At 41.2% G+C, this 15,665-nt stretch overlaps 1 protein-coding gene across 6 annotated transcripts in view; it reads right to left on the reverse strand.

Moving 5' to 3' along the window:
- Positions 1-15,665, reverse strand: part of UBE2V2 (ubiquitin conjugating enzyme E2 V2) — a 58,700-nt gene that overhangs the window by 23,703 nt on the left and 19,332 nt on the right. For 5 of the 6 annotated variants that reach the window (XM_081110962.1, XM_081110961.1, XM_081110963.1 and 2 more), the window contains one exon: positions 2,573-2,721. In XM_081110962.1, coding sequence (XP_080967088.1) covers positions 2,573-2,617 — 45 coding nt within the window. In that variant the 5' untranslated portion in view covers positions 2,618-2,721. Of the gene's footprint in view, positions 1-2,572; positions 2,722-9,754; positions 9,800-15,665 lie in introns of all 6 variants that reach the window. The other variant, XM_081110960.1, reaches the window with a different exon arrangement.

The following is a 15,665-nucleotide window of genomic DNA, read 5'->3' on the forward strand; positions in this document are numbered from 1 at the left end:
GAGTAACACACACAAAAAAAAAACAAAAAAAAAAAAACAAAACAGTAATCTTAAGCAGTAGCAACAAACAAACAAACAAAAAAAACAGCTGACCAAGTTACAGTATGTTGAGGTAAGAATTTTCCTATTACCCTGGCTGAATGTGGATAGCTAAAGCTGCGGACAAAATTGCTCTAAATATGGCACCTTCTAAACAGAAAACTAAGATGAGACACCAATCTCAGCAGGTTTTATTAAATGGCAAATGAGTGCTGTGACCACTCACCTTCACCCAGTCCCAAGTGCCCCAGTGAGGGAGATAACTTGAAAGAGGATGCAAGGCAGAACATCACTGTGTGGTGAACAGTCTGGCTTAGGAGGAGTACGGTGCCATTGCAAGGTCCTCCCCTCCACCCTCTTCCTGCCACCAAAGAGTGAGAGGGTGCTCACAGACTAACTGAAAGCAGAGGACTCACTGGACAAGAAGCCTGGCCTGGCAGCCAGCAGAACTGGTCTATGTGCCCCGCTCCTGCTGAGCAGGCTCTACCCTCCCCACAAGCTAGAAAAGTGTGTGCCCTCCCTCCCCACCCTGGGCACAGCCTAGACATGGGATTTCCTGCAGTCCTATGACACCAACTTGGAGAGTCCTGCTGGTGGCCACAGAGATCAGGCAGCTGTTCCTCCACATTTGCTAACTATGCTTTGAAACAGCCCACAAAAATTGTTGAGGAACTTATACATAAGCTCCAAAACATTCTTCAAGTTTAAAGTTCACTGGAGGTAGTGGCTCAGTGGATAGAGCGTCAGCTCACAGACTGAAGAGGCCCGAGTTCCATTCCAGTCAAGGGCACATACCTCAGCTGTAGGCGCGATCCCCAGCCCTGGTGGGGGTGCATGTGGGAAGCAACCAATCAATGTGTCTCTCTCACATCGATGTTACCCTCTTCCAGTCTCTCCCCTTCCCTGCCACTCTCTCTAAAAATCAATGGAAAAATATCCTCAGGTGAGGATAAACAGACAAAAATTTTTTTTGAAATTTATACTCCGTCAAGTTCAGACCATCTCAAACTATTCAATTAAGCAACTTTTTTTTTTTTTTTTTACCAGACAGACCATGGTAATAATGTTCACAGGCAGTGAAAATCAAAGTTTTCATTATAAATACCAAGTTATAAAACACATAAAAAATTCTAATCACCAGTATTATATTTCCTTCTTCAAAAGTCTTATGGAAAAAATGGGGGGAGGGGGCATGTTAGTTTAGTAGTATATATAAATTTTGCAAAAGAATACCAGAAAATATAAAACATTCATTAATTAATTCTTTAAATTTAACATTGCTAATTACCTGATCCGGTTTTCTTTTACAATAATCAACAGGAAATTTAAATTCTACCCAACAGGAAAATACGTGAAATGTTCAGTTAACAAGGTAGCAAACACTATACAAAACCAGAGTGAGGAAAAAACCCTTCAAATTTGTGTTTTTTCCAGCAAGTCAAAACATTATACAATACATATTTCAAAGATTCACTGCAGGGAGTGCAATAAATAGGACCTTTGAGTAAGAAACGCAAAGTAGAAAAAAAATTCCCAAACTGAAAATATTTTGAGTAAAAATAAAACTTCACGCCGAAACCGGTTTGGCTCAGTGGATAGAGCGTCGGCCTGTGGACTGAAGGGTCCCGGGTTCGATTCCGGTCAAGGGCATGTACCTTGGTTGTGGGCACATCCCTAGTAGGGTGCGTGCAGGAGGCAGCTGATGGATGTTTCTCTCTCATCGATGTTTCTAACTCTCTATCCCTCTCCCTTCCTCTCTGTAAAAAATCAATAAAATATATTTAAAAAAAAAACAACAAAACAAAACTTCACAAACTTTAGAAAGACCTAAGAATAAAAAACAATGGGCCTGCTTCCAGCATCGCAAGAAAATATTCAAGAATCACAGACTTTTCAATATATTCTATAAATGAAGAAACTGAGGCCTACAGCATTTACACGGCAAGTCAAGTATCACAAAGCAAACAGCAATGTGCTCTCAAAAGAAACCAATTTAGAAATTACTGGTTACACATAGTGAGTTAGTAATACATTATGTCAAAACACAGTGTTTGCTCTTCCCAAATAACCCCTCCATTTCCTCACCTTTTCTCCTCTCTATCTGGAATGTTCTCCATCCCCATCACCACCTTCTGAAATCCTACTAGTCAGTTCTTTAAGGCTCATTCCAAAGGCAACTTCCTCCACTGTTCAGCCTTCCTCAATTATTCCAGCTAGAAGAAACATATTCTAAAGTCCCATAGTGATCTTTCTCTGCCATATTTAGAGTCTGTCATTTACATTTATTTTTTCTTCTCTACTAAACTGCAAACACTTTGCTGGCAATGACTATATCAATCTTTTCCCCCCAATTCTCCAGAAAATCAAGTATCATATTGTGCACAATGGTAGCATCAGTAAATGTATACAAAATAAAAAGGGAGTAATTGTTTCAGTTAGAATTTATCACAATTATTTATTTTAATATATTGTAAAATGCTTACTGTAAAATGGATATAAATATCAATAAAAATATATAACTTATAGCACTGACCCTTGGTGGCCCAATAATCATGCCTGTCCACCTTGTAAGTGTCATATCTTCATCATCTTCAAGGCCCCAGCTAACCGTACCATCGCCTACTCCTTTTTGTCCTTCTTCAAGTTCTTCCAACAAGCGAAAATTACGAGGAACTTTAACTCCTATACAAAAGAATTTCAATGTAAATGCAAAAAGTTGACAATTTTAAGAGCTACACATATTCAATTTCAGCATTTTCCAAATTAACTTTTATAAATTATTTCCCCAAAAAGCAAAATTTCCTCTGAAAACACATTTTGCTCCAGAAAATTTTGAATCTAATAACCTCGCAAAATGAAAACGCTAAAGAAAGCACTGTACCAATATTAATTGTACAGAACATGTATATAAATTCCTAATTAATCAATTTCATACTGACATAAATTAATCATCAAAAATCATTATAAATTGAGTTTTTATTCCTAGCCAAGAAAATGAACATGACCAGAAAGTTCACAAAAGTTTAATTTTATTAATATAGATTCTTCTCTAATGATTTTGAAAGAATAATGCCCATCTTTTAAAATGTACTAAGAGGTACTGTTTTCTAGAATGCTAAAGCAGCCCCACCCATGTTCCCCAGTTAGTTTCTTTCCTGTCCTCATCCCTAATCAATGGGTCCTATTCTCCCAGCTCATTTCCTTATGGACATAGCAATTTCCTACGACATGCTCTTCACCTCTTTGCCCAAACCCTGGCAAATTTACACAATCTACAAACCTTTTTCATACCTCCAGTTCTCTAGCCTTTAACTCCATCACTCCTTACAAATTTCTGAAATCTTAACAAATATCTTCCTCTCTACCTCCAGTGGTTCTCAACCTTCCTAATGCCACGACCCCTTAATACAGTTCCTCATGTTGTGGTGACCCCCAACCATAAAATTATTTTCGTTGCTACTTCATAACTGTAATTTTGCTGCTGTTATGAATCGTAATGTAAATATCTGATATGCAGGATGTATTTTCATTGTTCGCGACCCACAGGTTGAGAACCGCTGAGACTCTCCTAGCCTTTCAGTTTCCCACTCCCTCATTTTCACTAAACCTGGTCTTTGCCATCATTTTAACTTCTAATCCCTGGAATCAAACCCTGATTCTTCCAATTTATCACAAACTTTCCTAGGAGTACTGGCCTAACCCCTCCAAAAAAAATGGACCCTATGGTTTTCTCTGTTCACAACAGCATCTAACATGAAACACCCTCCAGCCCCATTGCACAAGTCCTGAAGAAATCTTTTCTATGGCTCAGGCAGGAGCACAAACTCACACACTCTCACTCTCTCATGCACACACATACAAGCAATTATGAAGCACAAAGAAAGAAGTGATTTTGTATAACTTCTGTCTCTTGCTGAAATCAAAATATCTTTCTCTTACTAATTCATAGTAATACTTCGACATATAACAAAAAGCTAGTAAGTACTGTAACTTAAAACAAAAACACTAGCCACTTTATGTTTTGTGCTTCATAAAAAATGCTTGAAAACCTTGGGCCACAGAGATATGGAGCTGTGATAAATCACAAAAACAAAAGTAATCATTATTATAACTACCGTGATTATTAATAACCATTTGTTTAGCATACACTGTATGATATTTTAAACGAAGTATCCCATTTACTACTAAAAGCATCCATTCTACAGTTGCAGGAACTCAAGTTTAAAGAAGTTATGTGACAGAGAAGCATGGATCAGACCGTCAAACCTCAGAGGGAAGGTAGGGGAGGGCGGGGTAAGGAGGAGAGATCAACCAAGGACTTGTATGCATGCATATAAAGCCAGCGGTTCTCAACCTGTGGGTCGCGACCCTTTGGCGGTCGAACGACCCTTTCACAGGGGTCGCCAAGACCATCCTGCATATCAGATATTTACATTACGATTCATCACAGTAGCAACATTACAGTTATGAAGTTGCAACAAAAATAATTTTATGGTTGGGTCACAACATGAGGAACTGTATTTAAAGGGCCAGAAGGTTGAGAACCACTGATTATAAGCCTAACCAATGGACACAGACAACCGGGAAGGGGGGGGGGGCATGAGTGGGAGTATAGGGGGGCAATGGGGGAATGAGGACACATATGTAATACCTTAATAAAGAAATTTAAAAATAAAATAGCCCTAACCGGTTTGGCTCAGTGGATAGAGCATCGGCCTGTGGACTGAAACGTCCCAGGTTCGATTCCGGTCAAGGGCATGTGCCTTGGTTGCGGGCACATCCCCAGTAGGAGGTGTGCAGGAGGCAGCTGATCGATGTTTCTCTCTCATCAATGTTTCTAACTCTCTATCCCTCTCCTTTCCTCTCTGTAAAAAAAATCAATAAATTTTTTAAAAATAAAATAAAATAAAAAAAGAAGTTATGTGACCTGCCAGTTTCTAGACCACAGTCACTCTTTTAGCCCTTAAGTTACATTGTACTACAAGCTACACAAGCAGCACATCATGGCACCGATCTAGGAGTCAGAAAGCCCGGGTCCGGCTCCCAGTTCTTCCTCCCACTTGACAAGTGACCTCAGCAGTTAACTCATCTATAAAAGTGAGATAACAACAGTTCCTACCTAACAGAGTCATTGTGAAAATTAAATGAGGTAATCCACTTGAAGCAATAAATCACGGCTACGGTCATTTATTTTTTTATTGATTAAGTTATTACATATGTGTCCTTATCCCCACGTGACCCCCTAGGCTACAGTCATTTTAGTGTCCATACTAGGTAGAATTACATATAACTTCTACTTAACTCCATATAAATGGTGCGAGAATAAAAGCTTTTTGTACAAGCCTGTAGGGCGACCCCTGGGTAATTTTACCCTAACCTCTAAGTTTCTAATAACATAATTGAGACAACTGCTATAGCTATAGCTATAGTTATGATCTTCACAACATATTGCTACTAAAATGCTTTTTAAAGTAATCTTAAACAAGCTTGATTACACTTACCATTATGAAGTCATTACCCAAAGAATAATTCTAATTTCTTATTTTCATAGAGGACAAAATTTTATTCTAAAATTAGATCTCAGTAATAATGAAATACCAAAAGCAGGTCATTATAATAAAAAGAGAGGTATTTTTTTCTGAAAAGTACATCATCTCTATCATATATTGCAACTCTCATTTATCTGTATTTTAATTATTGATTTTATGGATTATCCAAGGAAATTTTTAAATCATTCACTGGATTCTGCCTAATATACATCTGGATTGCCCATATTGATCACATCAATTGGCCATAATACAGTAAGTAGAAATTATCTTTTTTTTGAGGGGCTTAAGGTGAGAAATGATCTTTTTGTATCAAAATTCTCGATATATGATATTCTCTGTAAACCAAAAACTGATCACAAAAGTTACATAATTAAATGTAACTTATTAACCTATTAATTATAGTTGCATGTTTATTAGGACATCTTCATACTAAAAAAATTGGTGTGATTTATTTTGACAAATCCAAGACAGAAATACTGTCAGGGCATCCAAGATGGCGGTGGAGTAAGTGGAAGTTACACATACCTCCTCCCAGGAATTACAACTGGAATTACAACTACATTATAAAACAGTCAACCGGAGTAACCAACTGAGGACTAAACAGGAGTCTTATAACCAAGGATTTTCACCAGAAGCCACATCGAGACTAGTAGGAAGGGTGAAGAGACAAGGGCTGGACCTGCACCACATGTAGCAGTTGAGAACCCGGAGGGATAGTTCAGCTAAAAAGGTCCCCTGAGAGAAGCAAGAGGTCTCAACCCCATGCCTGGCTCCCCAACCAAGGGCACCAGAGCTGGAAAAGGAGCCTACATAATATTTGGCTGTGAAAATCAGAAATTCTGCGTGCGAGGGAGAAATGGGACTCTGCTAAAAACCCAGGCAGGCCCCTTAGATGGCCAGTGCACAAAAATCTCATTCACAGCCACTCCCCTGGGCTGTGTCAAAGAATGGCTCAAAGCAGATTGAGGTAGAGAGGAGAGACTGAGTTGAGTAGCTCCAGGGAGTCCCTCACCACAAGCCCACAGATACCATATTTCCTGGGTCGATCACTCCCTTTCATACAGCATCAGCTTGGGGGGATTCAATGGCTCCCCCAAACAACCTGTTGCTCACTCTACCATGCTTACTACAGAGGAGTCAGCTGCCTGAACCTGGGGTGCACTTTCCAGAAGGGATCTTGACAAAGTCTGGGCATGTACAGGAGGTGTCAGAGACTGACTTACGTGGCTCTGGGGTAAGGGCTATTTTTCTCTTGCACGCCCAAAGATAGCGGAGTCCTACAATGCACAGTCCTCCCTACTCACAGTGAAATCTTGGTCTGTTTTGACCTGACGAACTCTACCACATCAATTGGCCATAATACAGTCATCGGTCCCACCCTAACGAATCCGAGATGACAACCCACCACAAAAGTCTGCAAGCACATGGCGGGTGGTGACTGGGCTTGGAGCACAGAGATTTCTGCTGAGTGGCCTCAGACCCAGCACTGGCATAGGTGCCAGGTAATGACATCACATAGCAACACCCAGCTTCCTCTCCCTAGCAACTAGCCTCCTTGGAGTTTCTTCAGCCCAGGAACCCAAATTGCTTTATAACCAGGTGCAAACATTTTACAATTTAACCAAACGTTTGTGAAGCGTTTTCATGTGCCTCATCTCATTTGATCCTCACAGAAGTCCTGGAGTAGGTAGATAGAAGACTCAGTAGAATCCTATTTTCTTTTCATTAGCCAGAAAACGGAGATTTAGAAAGCTTAGAAATTTGACTTGACTGAAAAGAAGAAATGGTGGACCTTGAAAATGACTTCAGGTTTTCTCACTGCACAGAATTTAGTCAAACACTGCTACAGTTAAATATTTCACCCTTTGTTATCCCTACGTGATCTACAATAATAATCTGCTTCGTGTTGATATTTACTGCTGTGTTGCTGACAATTACCTGAGAGAGAAGTTGGAGTGCTTCTCTCTCAGGGGAAAAAGTTTAGCTAAATCAGAAAGCAGGTCTAATTAAGCAAGTTTATACTATTCTAATAAAAGAGAAACATGGTAATTAGCATACGAACCGCTACCCTTCCCATTGGCTAATCAGGGCGATATGCAAATTAACTGCCAGCCAAGATGGCGGCCGGCAGCCAGGCAGCTTGAAGCTAACATGAGGCTTGCTTGCTTCAGTGACGGAGGAAACCAACGTTCCCCGCCTGCCTTGCCGGCCTCTGAGCCTGCAGTTTGAAACATTGTAGCAAATATAGAAGCTAAACAAAACCCCAGAAAACTGCTTTCAGCCAGCCGGGATCTCAGAGCTGGAGTTATACATTGTTTCGATTATAGAACCCAAACAAACCAGATACCTGCTTTCCGCAGCAGAGGCCTCAGAGCTGGAGCCAGAGCTAAAGCTGGCCCAGAATAAAAAAAAAAAAAAAAAGAAAAGAAAAAAAGGAGCAGTTGGGAGCTTCAGCCCTCAGCCCCTTGCCCAGACTGGCCAGGCACCCCAGTGGGGACCCCCACCCTGAAGGGTGTGTGACCAGCTGCAAACAGCCATCATCCCCTCACCCAGGCTGGCCAGGCACCCCAGTGGGGACCCCCACCCTGATCCAGGACACCCTTCAGGACAAACCAGCCAGCCCCACCCATGCACCAGGCCTCTATCCTATATAGTAAAAGGGTAATATGCCTCCCAGCACCGGGATCAGTGGAGCTGAGAGGCCTCCCGGCACCGAGATCAGTGTGACAGGGGGCAGCGCCCAAACCCCCTGATCGCCCTGCGGCTGTGTGTGTGACAGGGGGCAGGGCCACAACCTCCCTACCCGCCCTGCTCTGTTTGTGACAGGGGAAGGCGCCCCAACCTCCTGATCAGCCCTGCTCTGTGCCTGATATGGGGGAGCTCCCCAACCCCCTGCGGCTCTGTGTGTGACAGGGTGCGGCGCCCCAACCCTCCTCTCCCCCCATGGGCCCTACTCTGTGTGTGACAGGGTAGAGCCATAACCTCCCCATCGGCCCTGCCCTGAGTGTGAGAGTGGCGGCTCCCCAACCCCCTGATCGACCCTGCTCTGTGCGTGACAGGGGGGAGCTCCCCAACGCCCTGATCGACCCTGCTCTGTGCGTGACAGGGTAAGGAGCCCCAACCCCCGGATTGGCCCTGCTCTGTGTGTGACGGGGTGGCGCCGCAACCGCCCCATCGACTGTGCCTTGAGTGTGACAGGGAGCGGTGCCCCAAACCCCCAATCGGCCCTACCCTGAGCGTGACTGAGGGTGGCATCGCAACCTCTCGATCCGCCCTGCTCTGTGCATGATAGGGGGCGGCGCCCCAACTCCCCAATCGGCCCTGCTCTGAGCCTGACCAGGGGCTGCACCTAGGGATTGGGCCTGCCCTCTGCCACCCAGGAGCAGGCCTAAGCCAGCAGGGTGTTATCTCCTGAGGGGTCCCAGACTGCAAGAGGGCACAGGCCAGGCTCAGGGACCCCCCCCCTTCCCCCCGAGTGCACAAATTTTTGTGCACCGGGCCTCTAGTATATATATAAAAAGCTAAGTTGACTCGCACATGCGTGATACATATAAAGCTCTCGCTGGCACCAATCGCACACGTGTTTCAATCTGTGATTGTCGATTGTGAATTTGGTCGACACTTCTATTACAGAGAAAGAGCAAATAGCGATATTAAAGTATTTCTTCTAATTAATTTTCTTTCATTGTGCCCGGATCGGGAGACTAATAAAAAATATTTTTTAAAAGGACTCAACTACAGCCCCAGCAGGTGGGGCTCATTTGTTTGGAGCATTGTCCTGTACACCAAGGTGTGGAGGGCTTGATTTTTGGTCAGGGCACATAGCCAGGCTGCAGTCTAATCCCTCGTCAGGATGCACACAGGAGGCAACCAATTAATGTTTTTCTCTCACATCAATGTTTCTTTCTCTCTCTCCTTCTTCCTCTCTCTTAAAAAAAAAAAAGGCTCTTAAACCCACACAGGAGATATTCCTGGATCACCTAGGTCAGGTGATAAAAGAGACTGCACTAATGAGCCCACAAGACAGCTACTACATAAGGCAACCATACCAAAACTGGGAGACAGATCTAAATACAGACAGGCAGTCAAAATGGAGAGACAAAGAAACATTCCCCAAATGAAAGGACAGCAGAAAACGTTAAATAAAATGAAGATAAGCAACCTACCAAATAGAGAGTTCAAACCAATGGTTATAAGGATACTTAAGGAACCTAGGGAAGAATGAATAAACTCAGTGAGAACTTACACAAAGAAACAGTAAGCAAAATAAAGGACATAAAAGCCTGTAAGAAAGAACTAGTCTGAAATGAAGAAAGAATACACTACAAGGAATCAGCACCAAGTTAGATGAAGCTTAGATTTGAATCAGCAATTTAGAAGACAAAGTAGCAGAAAACGCCAATCAGAGCAGTAAAAAGAAAAAGATTTTTTTTTAAATAAGGATAGTTTAAAGCAGCAGTCACCAATCTTTCAGACCTCACCGACCACTGGTTGGTGACCACTGCTCCAAAGGTCTCCTTAAACCAGCGGTCACCAACCTTTCGGACCTCACGGATCATCAGTGGTTCGCGGGCCACTGGTTGGCGACCACTGGTTTAAAGGACCTCTAGTAGCCTGGCCAGTGTGGCTTAGTTGGTTGGAGCATGGTCCCATACACTGCAAGGTTACAGGTTTGATTCCTAGTCAGGACACATACCTAGGCAACTGATCAATGTTTCTCTCTCACATCAATGTCTCTGTCTCTGTCTCTGTCTCTGTCTCTCTCTCTCCCCCCACCTCTCTTCACCCTCCCCCTTTCTTCTCTAAGATCAGTTTTTTTAAAAGGATCTCTGTGACAACATCAAGCATAACAACATCCATGTCATAGGGGTAACAGAAGAAGAGAAACAGCTAGGGATTGAGAACCTATTTGAAGAAATAATGACTGACAACTTCTCTAACCTGGCAAAGGAAAAAGACACACAGTCCAGAAAGCAAAGACAGTCCCAAACAAGAGAGCTACATCAAGACACATCATAATTAAAATTCTAAATGTTAAAGACAAAGAGAAAATCTTAAAAGCAGCAACAGCCTGGCCAGTATTGCTCAGTGGTTGAGCAACAACCCATGAACCAGGAGGTCACGATTCGATTCCCAGTCAGGGCACATGCCCAGGTTTCAGGCTCGATCCCCAGTGAGGGGAGTGTGGGAAGCAGCCGATCAATGATTCTGTCTCATAATTAGTGTTTCTATCTCTCTCTTTCCCTTTCTCTCTGAAATCAATTTAAAAAAATTTTTTTTAAGTAGCAACAGAAAGGCAGTTATCTACAAGGGGTTCCCCATAAGACTATCAGCTCATTTGTCATCAGAAACATTTCAGACCAGAAAAGTTTGGCAAGAAATATTCAAAGTGATGAAAAGCAAGGCCCTACAACAAAGACTACTCTACCCAGCCAGGCAACCATATAAAATGGAAGAAAAGATAAATAAAAATAAATTCACAGACAAAAAGCTGAAGGAGGCCATCACTACCAAGCCAGTATTACATAAAATATAAAAGAAACTTCTTTAAGATGAAGAATAAAGAAATGTAAACAGCCGAAGACCGGTTTGGCTCAGTGGATAGAGCGTCGGCCTGTGGACTGAAGGGTCCCAGGTTCGATTCCGGTCAAGGGCATGTGCCTGGGTTGCGGGCACATCCCCGGTGGGAGATGTGCAGGAGGCGGCTGATCGATGTTTCTCTCTCATCGATGTTTCTAACTCTCTCTCTCTCCCTTCCTCTCTGTAAAAACTCAGTAAAATATATTTAAAAAAAGAAAAAAAAAGAAATGTAAACATAGCCCTGGCTTTGTGCTCCTGGTTAGATTATCATCCCGTGGACCAAAGGGTCACAAGTTCAATTCCAGTCAAGGGCATGTATCTTGGTTGCAGGTTCCAACACCAGTGGGGCTGCATTCAGGAGGCAACCATCGATGTGTCTCTCTCACATGGGTGTTTCTCTCTCTCCCTACTCCAGCTCCTTCCACTCTCACTAGAAATCGATGGAAAAATTATCCTAAGGTGAGGATTTAAAAAAAAAAGCAGCCCTGGCTGATTAGGCTCAGTGGATAGAGCGTTGGCCTGTGGACTGAAGGGTCCCAGGTTTGATTCCAGTCAAGGGCACATGCCAAGACTGCGGGCTTGATCCCCAGCAGGGGGTGTGCAGGAGGCAGCTGATCAATGATACTCTCTCATCATTGATGTTTCTATTTCTCTCTCCCTCTCCCTTCCTCTCTGAAATAAAAATATATTTTTTTAAAAAGCAAACATAGCCGAAACCGGTTTGGCTCAGTGGATAGAGCGTCGGCCTGTGGACTCAAGGGTCCCAGGTTCGATTCCGGTCAAGGGCATGTACCTGGGCTGCGGGCATATCCCCAGTGGAAGATGTGCAGGAGGCAGCTGATCGATGTTTCTCTCTCATCGATGTTTCTAACTCTCTATCTCTCTCCCTTCCTCTCTGTAAAAACTCAATAAAAATATATAAAAAAAAAAGCAAACATAATAATAAAAAAGAAAATAATAAAATGTCAATAACTATGGACCTATCAATAATCACTTTAAAAATAAATGGGTTAAGTGCTCCAATGAAAAAATAAGATATAGGGTAGCTGAATGAATAAAATAAACAAGACTAAAAACAAAATAGTAAAAAAGTAAATATAAAAATATAAACAAAGAAAATTTTACAAAATAAATAAATAAGACTGTGTACAAGAGGCCCGCCTAGAACAAAAGACACACACAGATGAAAAGTAAAGGGATAAAAAAACAAGGTATTTCATGCAAATAAAAATAAATTTAAAGAAAGCTGGGGTAGCAATACTTATATCAGATAAAATAGACTTTAAAACAGAGGCAATAATAATAAGAGACAATGAAGGACATTTCTAAGACAAAGGTATCATTCCAACTAGAGAATATAAACCTTGTAAACATTTATGCACTCAATATAGTAGCACCTAAATATGTAAAGCAAATACTGACGAACCTAAAGGGAGAAATTGACATTAACAGTCATAGTAGCAGATTTTAATACCCCATTAACATCAATGGATAGATCTTTCAAACAGAAAATCAACCAGTACACAGCAGCCTTAGAGGACACACTGGATCATGTAAATTTAATTGATATCATCAGAGCATTTCACCCAAAGCAGAAGAATATTCATTTTTCAAATGTACATGGAACACCTTCCAGGACAGACCACATATTAGACCACAAACCAAGTCTCAATAAATTTGAAAAAACTGAAATCATATCAAGCATCTTCTCCAACCACAATGGTATGAAATGAGAAATCAATTTCTAGGAAAAATACTGAAAAACACACAAATACATGTAGGCTAAATAACATTAGTAACAATGAATGGTTAACAATGAGATCAGGAAGAAAGCAAGAGAAACCCTGAGACATATGAAAATAAAAATACAACAACCCAAAATCTATGGGACACAGAGAAAGCAGTCCTAAGAGGAAAATTAATAGCAATGCAGGCCTGCCTCAAGAAACAACAAAACACTAAAATGAACCATCTAACCTTACACCTAAATGAAAAAGAAAAAGAATACCAAACTAAGCCCAAGATGAGAAGGAGGAACAAAATAATAAAAACCAGAGCAAAAATAAACAAAACAGACTCTAAAAAAAATACAAAATATTAATGGAATTAAGAGCTGGTTTTTTGAAAAGATAAACAAGATTTATAACTTGTAACCAGACTCATCAAGAAAAAATAGACACAAATAAATAAAATCATGAGTGAAAGAGGAAAATTAACAACTGATACCACAGAAATACAAACAAAATAGGTCCATAGGCGTGGATGCATGGAACAGACTGACAGATCTCAGAGGAGAAGGAGTGGGGGAGACAGGAAGAGATTAAACAAAGAACTCATACGCATATATGCCCATGGGCACAGACAATAGTGTTATGATGGCCTGGGGTGGAGAAGAGCTGGATGGAGTGGGGCAGTGTGGGGATAATTGGGGACACTGTAATACTGTCAACAATAAAAAATAAACTAAAAAAAAAAAGGCTGTAGTACATACATATATACACAATGGAGTATTACTTGGCATAGAAAAGAATGAAATCTTATCATGTGTGACAGCATGGATGAACCTAGAGCAAGCATGTCAAACTCAAAGGCTAACACAGGCCAAATAAACAAGGTTTAAGTTTATGTGGGCCACAAAAAAACAAAAGCTTCAATTTTCATAGAAACATAGATTTATTTTGATAGAGACATGCTGAATACAAAAGGCTGACCTACATGAGTCATCGTTAACATAAAACAATAGGACATTTTAATAAAAATTAATGTTTTCTTGAACACTAACTTACCAGATACTGAATAACTGCACAAATAAGTGTAATGCAAATAAACCTATTTTTCTTGCTCTCGTAAAGTGAAATATTTCCTGTTGCGCACACCCAACAAGTCAGTACAAGACTAATGATGTGGTTAGCTAAGATCTGGAAACAGCCTAAGTGCCCATCAGTCGATGGATTAGAAAACTGTGGTACATCTACACGATGGAATACTATGCTACTGTAAAAAGGAAGGAACTCTTACCATTTGCAACGGCATGGATGGAACTGGAGAGCATTATGCTAAGTGAAATAAGCCAGTCAATGAAGGAAAAATACCACATGATCTCACTCATTCATGGATAATAGAGACCAAAACTTTTGAACAATAATAGATACAGAGGCAGAGTTGCCTCAGATTGTCAAACTGCAGCAGGAAGGCCGGGGAGGGTTGGGGGACAGGAGGGAGGGGGGTAAGAGATCAACCAAAGGACTTGTATGCATGCATATAAGCATAACCAATGGACATAAGACACTGGGGGATAGGGGAGCTAGGGGACTGTCTAGGGCGGGGGGGAAAAAAGGACACATATGTAATACCCTTTGTAATACTTTAAGCAATAAAAAAAAAAAAGAAAGAAAACCCTAAACACTTCACCAAAAACTCTTAGAAACAATAAACAAATACAGTAAAGTTGCGGATACAAAATCATTGTACAAAAATCTGCATTCCTTTATACTAACAATGAAATTTCAGGGAAAAAACAATTCCTTTTGCAAATGTATGAACAAGGATAAAATATCTAGGAATAAGCTTAACAAAGAGTGTTAAGGACCTATATACATACAACTACAAAGTATTATTAAAAGAGAATTTAAAAGACATAATAAAATGAAAAAAAAAAAAAATCCTGAGGCATCTAGCCCTTTAATGATGTCTTCCAATTATTGGCAGTATGTAACAACTGCCACAAGAAAACAGGACAGGACTTGTCTTACTATGTATGCTCTAAAAATGAATATAACCATTGCACTAACTATATGCTCCAAATATTTATTAACACCTTTTGTACCGCTCACGAGCTTTCTCGTGTTTTGCGCGCCATCTGTTAAGGACTGCTCACGAGTTTTCTCGTTTTTTCATGCGCCATCTGTTATGGACCTTAGATGTCAACACACTGTCTTGTCCACATCGAATGAAGCGATCTCATTGGTGGAAACCGTGCAGGTCAGTCTATGAAAAACTATATAATTGCACGAACCCATAAAGCATTGCAGTTACATTGTATTTTGGTCATTCGAATAGTCTTCGTCTTCAAGTTCCTGGTGCTTTTAGAAATGCCCTCTCTCAGAAAAAGGAAGGAAACCAACGAAACTGATACACTTCCTTTCGTGTTGTTCCATTCTAAGGAAAACGATGAAATGGATAAAAAAAGTAGTGCTGTGCCTTATAAACTGTGGACTTTTCAATTCATTTAGAGTGTACAACGTCCTCAATCCACAAGCAAAAATGAAGTATAAACAGTTTCTGCTATCGGTGGCGAGAGACTGGATAACGGATGACAATAATGAAGGCTCTTCGGAACCAGAGACAAATCTGTCCAGCCCTTCCCCTGGGGGTGCAAGGAGAGCACCTCGTAAAGATCCACCCAAAAGGTTGTCAGGTGATATGAAGCAGCATGAGCCTACATGTATTCCAGCAAGTGGAAAGAAAAAATTTCCTACGAGAGCCTGCAGAGTGTGT

Source organism: Myotis nattereri, assembly GCF_964212035.1.
Source record: "Myotis nattereri genome assembly, chromosome: 17".
NCBI classification, from domain to species: Eukaryota; Metazoa; Chordata; class Mammalia; order Chiroptera; family Vespertilionidae; genus Myotis; species Myotis nattereri.